Source organism: Pongo abelii, chromosome 11, assembly GCF_028885655.2.
Source record: "Pongo abelii isolate AG06213 chromosome 11, NHGRI_mPonAbe1-v2.0_pri, whole genome shotgun sequence".
Lineage (NCBI taxonomy): Eukaryota > Metazoa > Chordata > Mammalia > Primates > Hominidae > Pongo > Pongo abelii.
Window position 1 is genome coordinate 23,109,558 of NC_071996.2, and position 13,385 is coordinate 23,122,942.

A 13,385-nucleotide genomic window follows, 5' to 3' on the forward strand; every position below is an offset into this window, starting at 1 on the left:
GTTGGTCAGGCTGGTCTCAAACTCCTCACCTTGTGATCTGCCCTCCTTGGCCTCCCAAAGTGCTGGGATTATAGGCATGAGCCACTGCAACCAGCCTCATGGCTTTTTTCTCTTACTCTGACTTACAATGGTTTCTCCCTTATTGAGTCTAGGTACTGCTTTTAACATTATTAACCAAAGTAATAACCTTGGTTATTACTTAACATTGATTTTACAACAGATTTCCCCATTTCTAGCAAATTTTGCTAATGATACATTAATATACATTAACCCAGCTTGTTAATTCTAACTCTCTAATATTTATTAAAGCTACAAATAAAATACATCAGATCTAGTATGATGACAGCTTCAGTAACATGACTACAAAAATTAAAAATACCATGCCTATATCCATGTTAAATGGACACCTTCTACAAAGTAACCCTTGGGGTAGTTATTCATCTATTTCAATAGTACTTCTCTCTTCACAGTGTGTCTAAATTGTCTTTAACAATTTTAGAGCTATCTTTTAGTTTTAACTCCCATCTCAAAAAAAGAATGACTCAGCTTAAATGTATCTATTTATATCATATATAAAGATCTTGAACCATAAATATAGATATAGATACAGATCAAGATCTATATATTTTATATACTCTATATCTCTATATTATATATTATGTATATATTATATATATTCTATATCTATATATCTATTCTTATAGAATAGAATTTATTATATATTATAATAATATAGACAGACATAGAGCAACTATCTATATCTATCTCTATGAAATATCTATGTATATATAGAGATAGAGAGAGAGCTAACATTCCATAAGAACACCTCATTATTGAAAAATGTTGGACTTGCATGCTTGCACCTCATGATTTACCTGCGAGGGGTTTTCACTGATTACTAAATATGCTACACTCTACAAGAAATTTGAACTTTAACTTACATATTTCCTTTTGTAATGGTCTTCTGTCTTCTGAACATTGCAAACCCTTCTCCCTAAGCAATTGCCATAACAAGATTATTTATAAATTTATCATTAGTTCATCTAAAATACATTTGCTGCTTTTTCTAGGTTCCATACAACCCAAAAGCTCTGTTCATATCTTTCCTTTAGCATTGCTCACACTGTATTATGATATAGTGCCGGGCATCCAATGCCGCATCCTAATTCCCTGAACCATTGCCTTCCATCATCTTTACAGATTTCTAAAATTAGGGACTTTAAATGTTTCTTATTTTCTATTATCTCCAGTAACTATGGAAGTTAACACTGAGTAGCTGCTTAAAAGACGTGTGATGAATAAGGCAACAGGAGAATCACAAGAATCCCCTGAAAGACAACTCAAAATCAAATATGATTTTTATTCTTCAAATATGAAGAATCAAATGGTGAAACATAAAACAGTAAAGGAGTGGGCAATACATTGCTGGAAGAGTAGATAGAAGTATTTAAATATCCTACTCAGGTTACCAAATTTGTTAAAAAATTTATTTCTCAATTTTTACAAAATATTGGACTGGGCACTACAGATCTCAGGCTAAAAGTCTTGGCTAAGAGTCCTGCCATATAAAAGAGAGTGCGTGTTTCTCAATATATTTCCCAAGGTATTAAAATCCCCTTGACTTGTTTAATGCAATAAGATGTCCCAGCTTTTATCTTCCTACTAAAACATCATGACCTATCACAGACCACTGCTGGGGGAATTGTGCCTGTAATAGAAAATTACCATGGCCCAGAACCCTTCAACACCTACCACTAGTGTTCTTAGTGTGTGCTGGGAGGCAAGGGGAGGGTAAAACAATACCATGGTAACCTGGGAGCTTTATCAAACATCTCAGACCTAGCCTCTTCATCACCACTACTTGCAAAACCCATATTTTATACCAATATTAGCAGCAAAATCTGAACAAAATATATATCCCATGGATTTAGAAAAAGCATCCTAGAAAAATCTGACAATACCCCCTCACCCATATACAAACCACTTTAAAGCATAATCAGAATGAAGACACTATTACTGTTTCTATCTATATTATATTGACCTGTTGATACATGTTGATGTCTTGGTTTTATCCCAGTGTATTAGTCATTTTTTTAATCAGTATTTATGATGCTTTGACATCTTGAGGATCTTGCTGGCCAGGGAGACACTGCCCCTCTCAGGGCTAGCTAATTCCTGGAGATAGCAAACAACATGCCTGCAAGCATGCATTTTATACACAAACCAATCAGTCCAGAGCCCATCTCCCCCACTAATTCATTTATCTAACTCACACTCACAACCCAGTATTTCTCTTGCCTTAAATCACTCAAGGCCAAGTATTAGATAACTAGAGACCACCCCTGTAGCGCAGATCCTGCCCACATTATTCAAACTATCCAATTCTAACTGGCTCAAGCTTGCCTACCTGGTTCACCCCATTTCTTCCCATGGAAGCTGCAACACAGCCACCCCACCACACTTTACCCTTTCTCTTTCTCCCTCCTGACCAACCCTAGCACTTCTCCATGTGGCTCTGAGTGCTAGAATGTATCTCTTTTGCTTGAGAACTGTAAGAAATAAACTTTTCTTTCAAAGGCAGTCATCTCATGCCTGTCACCTTATCATACCTGATTAAGACAAAATCCCAGATACATTTTCAGGCACTCAAAATGACAGTGACTAAGAAAAGATAGAAAAGGCACTTAAATATAGTAGTGAAGCAGAGAATGTATGGATGATGGTGCTGTGGATTTTTTCTACTTTTAAGAAAGTCTGATTTAATTTATTTTCGTTATATATTCAGAAATAGGATTCGAGTTTTAATATTTTGACAAACCTCTCTACTCTTTTCCATAATGGCTGTACCAATTTGCCTTCCCACCAGGAGTGTACAAGGGTTCCATTTTCTGCATTTCCTCTGCAACATTTGTTGTTCTTGTCTTTTTGATACTAGCCATCATATTATCAGCTGTGAGGTGACATCTCATTGTGGTTTTGATTTGCATTTCCCTGATGATCAGTGATGTTAAGCACCTTTTCGTGTACCTATTGGATGTTTGTATGTCTTTTGTGAAAAAAAAATAAAGCCTATTCACATCCTTTGCCTATTTTTTGAAGTGGTTTTTTGAAGTGGTTTTCTTTTTTCTTTCTTTTTTTTTTTTTTGCTATTGAGTTATATTAATTCTTTTTATGCTTTGGATACTAACCCTTCATCAGTCATATGGTTTAAAAACATTTCTTTTTCCAATTCTGTAGGTTGCCTTTTCATTTTGTGGATTGTGTCCTTTGCTGTACAGAGGTTTTTAGTTTTATGCAGTCCCATTTTTTTAATTTTCACTCTTGTTGACCATATTTTTGGTGTCATGTAAAAATATATATATATTTTCAAGACCAATATTAAGGAGATTTTTCCTTATGTTCCCTTCCTGGAGTTTACAGTCTCATGTCTTATATTTAAGGTTTTAATCCATTTCAAGTTAATTTTTATATGGTGTAAGATAAAGGTCCAATTCTATTCTTTTCATGTGGCTATTCAATTTCCCCAGCACAATTTATTGAATAAGCAACATTTTCCACATTATGCATTTTTGGAAATTTTGCCAAAGATTAGTTTATTAAATAAGCCTGGGTTTATTTCTGGCTTCTCTATTCCATTCTATTGGTCTATGTGTCTGTTTTATGCCAGTATTATGCTTTTTTGATTACTACAGCTTTGCAATATAGTTTGAAATCAGGGAGTGTGATGCTTGCAGCTTTCTGCACTTGTGTTTACTGCAGTGTTATTCACAATCGCCAAGATATGGAAACAAACTGTCTGTTAATGCTTAAATGGTTAAAGATATTGTGGCATATACACACACAATTGGAAATTTTCAGCATTAAAAAAGACAGTGCCATTTGTGACAATATGGAATAACCCAGAGGACATTATGCCAATTTGAAATAAACAAGACACAGAAAGACAAATACTATATGATATATATGGAATCTAAAAAAGTCAAACTCATAGAAACAGAGAGAACGGTGGTTGGCAGGGGCTGGTGTGTACAGGAAATGGAGAGTTGTTGGTTAAAGAGTACAAGCTTTCAGTCAGAAGATGATAAATTTTGGTGATTTTTTTTGTTTTTTTTTTTGAAACAAGAGTCTCACTCTATACCCCAGGCTGGAGTGCAGTTGCACGATCTTGGCTCACTGCAACCTCTGCCTCCCGAGTTCAAGCGATTCTCATTCCTCAGCCTCCCAAGTAGCTGGAATTACAGGTGCCCGCCACCACGACCAGCTAATTTTTGTATTTTTAGTAGAAATGGGGTTTCGCCATGTTGGCCAGACTGGTCTCAAATTCCTGACCTCAGGTGATCCTCCCGCATTGGCCTCCCAAAATGCTGCAATTACAGGCATGAGCCACCACACCCAGCCCAAATTTTGGTGAACTAATGTACAGCATGATGATTACAGTTATTCATACTGCATTGTTTACTTGACATTTGCTAAAATAGTATATCTTAAGTGTCCTCATCAGATGTGCGTACACATACACACACACACACACAAAGGGTAACTGTGCAGTGATGTGTTGATTAATTTAATTGTGATAGTAATTACACAATGCACATGTTTATCAGACTATTACATTTTACACTTTGAAAATACATAATTTGTATTTGTCAATTATCTCTTAATAAAGCTAAAAAAAGTTTATTTTAATCACATGAATTATCATGTTAGTTCAGGAACCAGCTTGCTGCCTCCCTGTTCTTTAAATACCTCAATTCTCAAAGCAGTATCCATTTCAACAGTAGTGACTATGTATACAAACACACACACATGTACACAATGCATTATGTACGTGCATAATAAGCAAAGTACACAACTATGCATTTAGTTTTAATTACTCATCATATTAAAAATAAAACTACATCAAATATATGTAAAATCACCCATGAAATATCAGTCATAATTTTTAACCACCTGTTATTCTACAAGGTAAAAACTGAGTCACATTAGCCAACCCTTTAATCTGGAAGCTTCTTGAAGACACCAAAAGTAGTGCTAGTGACAGAAGCTCCCTTGTGCATGCTCTTGAGTGTACCTGATGAAGAATGCACCGTGGTCACTGCATTCACATCTGAGTCCACCATGAAGCCACAGCTGGATTCCATCAAGGTCCCATGCACAGTCACAGGCGCGATGGTGGCATGGCGCAGGGCAGCCTTCAGTGGTGCTATGTGGTTGTACTGGACGGAAGACATGCATCCAGCAAAACCCATGGCATTTGCTTTAGCAACTTCAGAATCCAAACCAAGATTCTCTGCAATGTAAAAGATAATCAGAAGTCCTTTACTTTTTTGTTTCTTCCAAATTATATGCTGGGTCCTCTTTGAGTAGTATCTAAAATTACAGAAATTACCTTGTTATTCTTTGAGTAAAGAAAACCCTCCCCTATCTCTCTTTATCTCCTTTCCCCACCTCCACTCCCAATGCAAGCATCAATATATCAACTACATTTCACAGAAAATTGTCAGGGCCATCTCTGCTTTGAGATAAAAATTTCCCAAACTTCTAAATTTTCATTCATGTATTTTATGAACTGTAACAAAGACAATAAATCTGTTCTGTACTTTAGGTGTTTTATAAAATTTGTATCATTATCCCCATCATCATTTATCTTTGGATACTGGTGATTAGTGCAAGCACCCTATGATGTTCATTACAACACTTCACTAAAAAATGTAGCAAGAGAAAAAAAATAAAGAGGTAGAGAGATTAGAAGTCAATGTTGTCCTTCCAAAGATTTATTGTGTAAATTATTTTAAGCCACCTGTGTAGACTGACCTTCTATTCAAGATTTCCACCTGTCCGTGGAACTGATTGGTGTGCATGGGTTTTTTATGACAGCATTCAACCTCCTAAAGTATCTTTGAGACTTTATAAAAGATGAACATGCAGTAATTTGGGATTCACAGCAAGATCAAATGTCTCATTTTCTTCAAGATTTGTGGTAAGATTACTCAGCATTCCATTTCTTTTTCTTAAAAGAGTCAATTGAACAAACTGCTATGATGCAATTATATAAAACTGCAATGCATAATGAGCCATTATTTTGCTAAGGTGTAATAGTCTTCACATACCGAAATGGTTCCAATGGTTATTTATTAAGATAATGTGTTTGTTTTCTGAAAGGCGGTAGGGACTCTCTCATCTACCAGCATAGATTATAATTTTATTTTGATTCATAAATGGTCAAAGAGCTTCCATCGATCTGTAAGCATGCATTATGTTGGCAACATTAAGAGATATGATAAGGATATGGAAAAAAATGAGAAATTAACCTCCTTTAATAATGCCTTTTCTAAGTTTTGCTCTAACTTTACTCTCCTCCATCAACACCCATGTAAACTTAGCCAACTTATCATCTCTGTCTTTTTAAATAAAAAATGAAATCCTGTATTGTTATGTGGCTGCTGTGACAAATTGCCACAAACTTAAATGACTTTAAACAGCTTAAAACACGTGTGCTATCTTGCAGTTCTGTGCGTTTGAAGCCTGCCATTGATCCATTGGGCTAAAAATCAAGTATCAGCAAGGCTGCATTAATTCTTGACGCTCTTGGGGAATATTACATTTCCTTGCCTTTTCTAGCTTCTAGAAGCCACCCACATCCCATGGCTTCTGCAGACTCCTTCTCTATTTCAAGGCAAACAATGTTACATTTCTCTGTGCCTTTCTTTCATACGTACTTCAACCTATAATTCTCTTCTATCTCCTTCTTTCACTTTTAAGGACCCTTTTGATTACACTGGATTCATCCTGATAATACAGGATTATCTTCCTATTTCAAATACAGCTGATGAGCAACATTAATTATTTTTGCAACTTTACTTCCTCTTTGACACATGGCCTAATGTATTCTTGGGTTCTGAGGATTAGGACGCAGACATCTTTGTGCTCTATAATTCTGTCTACAACTTCAGATCTGAGATTTTATGAGAACTTTCCCAAAAATGATAATGAAAATCTAATAATAATGTGAAGTGCCACTTCTTCAAATATAAAATAACTCTGAGATGTATGAGAAAACTTCTGGCTTCCAAATATTCAAATAAATCTCATACAGCATTGGTATATATTTGCTACTTATTCATGAAAGGATCACATATGTTTGTTTGTTATGATGAGCATTAAAAGACTGTGTCCCACATAAAGCATCTCACAAAAAAACTTTAATGGACTAGATCCTTTTTGCTGGTGGCAGCAGAACTCAGTGTACCCAGATACAATTCAGAATATGCATTAGCTACAGATTGGTGGTAGAGTTAAAGATCAGAAATATTTAGAGGAAGAGGCAGAAGACAAGGGAAGAGGAGCATAAACTATCATGAGGTTTTTGCATTGTAGGATTTCAGAACATGGAAAGTGACAAGTCATTGTAGTTCTGCCTGAAGGATCTAAGTCAACGTTGCAGCTCTCATTCCCAGGACTCAGTGGGAAAGAAGCCTACATAGTGTCCAGGTCCTTGGAGGACATCACTATAGTGACTGTCATGACACACTCCAGATGTAAGAATAGGCACATAGATAAGTCGGGGGGAATGCCAGCAAATGACATAATGACATTCTCACCTTGCCAGCAAATGACATTCTCACTTTGAATGAAGAGATGTTTTAAATAAAGCCCTATCTCTAGGGAAGTGTGATTCTTCCAGATGTATTATAAGGACAGAAACCTTGAGGTGTTTCTGAAAAGAAATGCAAAGAACAAGAATCCCTGATAGAAGAAAATATTCTCCGCATGATGCTCGAGATCATGATTTCTCAGGTTCTTACACAGATGGAGAGGAAAAAAACAAAAATAAGACAAAAGTTAGAAAGGTTCTAAATGATTTTAGTTTCTTATAATAGCGTTAACTGATATGTAGTATGCTATAATAATTTGATGAAAACAATAATTTTAAAGCTGCAAAATACTCAACATTCACCACTCACTGAGTAGCTACATACAACTGCAATAATTGTTGTCGAATAATTATTTCTATTCCCCTCAAAAGTTCTTCCGGATATGTGTTCTCAACCTTCAAAATTTACAAATGAAGTAACTGGGACTCGAAGAAGTTCAAAGATGTACTGAAGATCACGTAGCAGGGTTGAGATTTAAACCCAAGTCTTTACGATTTTAAATGCCAAACTGTATCTAAGCAATGCAGCCTCCAAAAAGAAAAAAAAAACCCTCCAAAATACCTCCTGTATAGAGTAAAATAATTTTACATAAATTATCTAAAAAAATGGGTTGCAAAAACTGAGGAAAGCACAAGTTATTTTGGTTAAATGCCTCACAGAATTCACTGAACTCTGTATTATATTAAAGACAAATGTATATCCTAATTCATTTTTCTGTTTTTTGGTTAAAATTACATTAGATTCATATGGAGTTAGATGAGGGGACTGTTTTATGTGCTGTATTAGAGAATGGATGTTGAAGACAAACAATAGTGAATATGGCTCCTCAAAAGCTGACAAAATGGGAATACAAGCAAAGGCGACACCACTGAAAAATACCAGTGTTCCCTGTTTTAATTTTATCAAGATTTTCTACTAACATAAAAATCTTATCCAAAAAAAGAATTACAATGTTCAAAAGTCTTGTCATTGCCTTAAGAAACCAAAGGTATCTTGGAAAGAAAAAACAACAGCATATCCAAATGTCTTATTTGAAATTGACTTAGTTTCTCTCACTCAATACATTTTAAATATCATCAAAATATGGTTCTTGATTCTCTTTTGATTTTAGCCCCATGTCCTCCAAGGGTGATGTAAAAACAGCATGAGCTGCTGATAGTTACAGGTTGGAAATTAGGTCGACCTAAGTTGATGAATCATGAACTTGCCCATATGATATCTGTTTCCACATTTCCTCAGTTTTATCTGCTATAAAATAGGGATAATGGTACCTACCACATGAATTTTGTCAGAAATAAATACAATAATATAAATGAAATTTATAGCTCAATAACCATTAATGCATCTTTGGTGTTTTATGTATTTGTTTGGTTTTTGTATATATTTATATTGCACAACATGATGTTTTGATATATGCATACACTGGAGAATGGCTAAGTCAAGCTGTTTAACGTGACATGGGGGATCACCTTATATACCAATTTTGTGTGTTGTGAAAAAACTTAAAATCTACTCTCAGCAATTTTCAAATATATAATATATTGTTATTAACTGCAGTCACCATGATGCACAATAGGTCCCTTGAACTTATTCTCCAGAACTTATTCTCTAGTCTCACTAAATGCTCATCCTTTGACTAACATCTCGCCATAATAAAAGCATACTGTTAGGAGGAGGCTGGGGGGAGTGGTAGTTAGCAGTAATAGTAAAATCTTTCACTCCTCCTACTATTCATCAGTTCCAAACTCTGTTGCCTGGCTTCAGTGACCCTCAACATGCCCAAGTATTGTTGCATTTAGAACTATGTTGTAGATACTAATATGCTTGCTTTGGAACTCTACTACATTTCCACTTACTACTGATTCACAATTGAACAAATGTAGCACTCAAATTTTGAATGACTTAGTTAACTTATTTTAAACTAACATTTTTGGGCATTTAAAATTTGACGTTCTACATTATTTTGCAAACATCTTTATTTCTTGTAAGTAAAGCTATGCTCCTCTATTAAATCTAGTAGACCTGTGATGCCAGAGAAAGTAGCAAAGAGCCAAGCGTAGCCTCAGAATGCACAACACTTTACACATTCGCAATTGTTTTACAGGAAGAGGGTGATAGAGTGAATCCAGGATAATTTTGTGCAGGCAGGTTTGTGTGCGTATGTGTATGTTTTTTTTATATGAAAGAAACACGAAAAGATCAGCAATTTGCTAAAAACAGACATTGCTCTACATTGTAACGTGAGATTTTCTATGTGTAAAAAGTTATTTATGACACTTGAATCCTGAAGTGTAACAACACAAAACCATACAGACCCATACAACAGGGGCTTATAAGAGTAAGATGTTGTATCAAGGTAAAATATAATTAAGCGGAATCAATGTTAATGGAAGGTATGAGAAGTATATACAAGTAAAAATTTTTCCCTCTGGAGTTCATTGTAGCTTTCAGGTAAGGGACAAACGGTTTGAAAACTTAACTACAAGGAGGACCCAAATTCTAAGAAATAAATAAATCTTTCAATCCTGAAAGAGGATTGTCAAATTTAGTTAAACACACACGCACACACACACACACACACACACACACTTGGCATTTGCTTACTGCTTTTATGTTTATCTTAGTATGCTCATTTGTATGTCCTATGTAAATATTTTTCCCTATAAAGTGAGAAAGTGAGATAATTATGCAAAACTTCCAGTTTGGAAAGACAAAACACATAAGGTCATGTAATTGTTTAAAGTAAATTAATCAGTCCAAGGCCAATTCAGGCCTGAAACCTAGGTTTCACGGCCATAGCCCCCCTCCACTCTTTTTTTTCTATTATGCTATGCTTGACACTTTTCTGTATGTATGGATTGCTGATAAGCTAAACACAATTTTATTTCTCTAGCCTGACTTAACAGCCATTCACTCACTAACACCCAGTCTCTCAGCTACACATCCAACCTGTCTGCTGTGTATGATCTGAGCTAACTTGCTCAGACATGATTCTCTCTGCCTGGAAGACCGTTCTGTCCCTTTATGACCTGGATAACTTCTGTACCTGCTCTGCAAAACATACCTCTAATTATTGGCCACCTAGACACAGCTCCATGTTTGATGGTGGACTTACAATGACTAGCAAACACATTCCTCCTATCTCTGTGAGCTTTCAATCGTTTTGGTGGATTAATTTAGCAGACCAGCAAAGATTTCAGGCAATACATCTTATAGTAGAGGGAGATCATTATGTCCATGGAAACATAAGAGACCCCTGACAAATCTAGGGTAACAGTGTTCAAACTGAGAATGCAAAAGAACTTTCAGGAAAATGTACTAACATGTATATTTATGGTTCTCTACTCATTCGGAGGGTGTGGTTGGGGATGGTGTGCAAAAATCTGCAATTTAAAGAACACATTTTCAGGTAATTATGATATAGATAGTTCGTGGAACACATTTTGAGAAACACTGATTTAAAAAAGATTGCTTGGAATAAATATATTTAAATAAAGTCTTAAATGATGAATAGAAGATGGTTACACGTTTCAGGCACTAAACAAAACCTTTACAAAGTAAGGAGGGAAGTAGTGCGTCACATTTAAGACACTGAAAAATGAAGTTAACTCTGTCTGAAATAAGGCAAAAGATGACACTGAAGAGATAGGTAGGAGTCAGAGCAAGTTAAGAACTTCCATATTCCTAGCCAGGCATGGTGGCTCATGCTTGTAATCCCAGAATTTTGGGAGGCTGAGGCATGTGGATCACCTGAAGTCAGGAGCTCGAGACCAGCCTGACCAACTTGGTAAAACCCCGTCTCTACTAAAAATACAGAAATTAGCTGGACATGGTGGCACACACCTGTAATCTCAGCTACTTGGGAGGCTGAGGGAGGAGAATCACTTGAACCTAGGAGGCAGAGGTTTCAGTGAGCTGAGATTGGGCCGCTGCACTCCAGCCTGGGTGACAAGAGCAAAACTCTGTCTCAAAAGAAACCAAAAAAAAAAGAACTTCCATATTCCTAAGGCATTTTGCTTAATTCTATTAGGCTGCCTTTGCTTTGCCATTTTGTCTGTCCTCCCCTTCTTGCTTTAAGAAAGGCTGTCCTTTTCAAGACTTCATTCACATCAACCAGAACACAGTGTCCAATACAGAGTAAGTGTCAAGCCAGTATTAGTAAAATAAATTAGTGAATGAAAAAACAAATATCTCTTAATATCATCAATAATGGCATCTAATCAGTGATATTTGTATGTGTGTGTGTGTGCATGCATTTCAAACTTCTTCATTCTTGACCTTGATAAACATATTTTCTTTACTTTTACATCCACAGCATGTTATCCAGAACTCTATCTTTGATGAAGCAAGCCAAGTTCTGATTAGAATTCCATTAATATTTCTTACAACTTTGCCAGGAGTGCACAGGGAATATTTCTCTCCGTTATTCTCAGCATTTTGATACCTAAAACTAAATGAACTGTTGATATGGAACCGGAATGGCAATGCAAGCCTGGTTGCCACACATCACGATGTCTGTTGTGTTTACAGTGATGCCACAAGCCTTACAAGGCACGGCCCATGCACCGACTCTTCACAATGCCCATTGGCCTTCCCCCAAGCATTGTATGACAGGCTCCTTTTTTTCAGGTGCCAGACTGAAAGTCCTTTCCTCACAGAGGACTTCCCTGGGCACCTTCCTAAGGAGCAGCCCTCCCTCCTCCCACTGTCTGATTCTCTACCACTAAAAACGTTGATTTCCCTTCTGATTTTTTCACTAACTTCATAATTGCATGTGTGTCCATGTGTGTGGTTATTGAGTCTTCCTTTATGTATCACTCTAGATCATGTTTCATGAAGAAAGGGTTCCTGTTTTGCTTATAACTAACCACCTATTTCTCTATTTTTTTGAGACAGGGTCTTGCTCTGTCACCCAGGCTGGAGTGAAATGGTAAGATCATGGTTCACTGCAGCCTCATCCTCCCAGGTTTGAGCAATGCTCCCACCTCAGCCACCCCAGCCACCCCAGTGGCAGGGACTACAGGCACATGCCACCACACCTGGCTACTTTTTAAAATTTGTTGTGGAGAAGGGGTCTCACTATGTTGCCAAGTTGGTGTCAAAATCCTGGGCTCAAGCCATCCTCCCACCTTAGACTTCTAAAGTGCTGGGATTACAGATGTGAGCCACCATACTTGGCGTTACTTCTTAGCAAAGTACCTTGGACACAGAAGTTGGGAAATAAATGTTTTTGAATGATCAAATGGGTCGACATTGCATAAGGTCTGGCACTTCACAGGTCTTCCATGAGTCTTCTTGTATAAAAATGCACACATACTGACAGATAAAAGGATGAAGAAATAGATAGATAGATGATAGATAGATATTAATGATACAAGAAGTAAAAAAAAAAAAACAAGTCAATTCGGTAAACAAACCTTCTACCATTTGAGAATTCATTATTTCAACTGAACAACTAACTACCTGGCTAAATTAATTTTTCACTTTTTAATTGGGTTTCTTGATAACATGCATTATGTAAAGGCCCCTGGATGGATGTAAGACAGTGAGTGCTGAATCAGTAAAACCTTAGCTACATATCCAAATTAAAAACTCCTAGGTATTATACTCCTAATGCCAATTCTGCTTATTTTTATATAAAAATCACTTTGTTGGCATTAAGACTGGGACTTGAAGGCCAGGTGCGTTGGCTCACTCTTCTTATAATCCCAGTACTTTGGGAAGCCAAGG

The 13,385-nt window shown here is 36.3% G+C and overlaps 1 protein-coding gene across 3 annotated transcripts in view; it reads right to left on the bottom strand.

Moving 5' to 3' along the window:
- The window catches only part of CNTNAP5 (contactin associated protein family member 5), a 985,650-nt gene that overhangs the window by 13,064 nt on the left and 959,201 nt on the right, over positions 1-13,385 (bottom strand). For all 3 annotated transcript variants that reach the window (XM_054549187.2, XM_054549188.2, XM_054549186.2), the window contains one exon: positions 5,072-5,290. In XM_054549187.2, the coding sequence (XP_054405162.2) occupies positions 5,072-5,290 (219 nt within the window). The remainder of the gene's footprint in view (positions 1-5,071; positions 5,291-13,385) is intronic.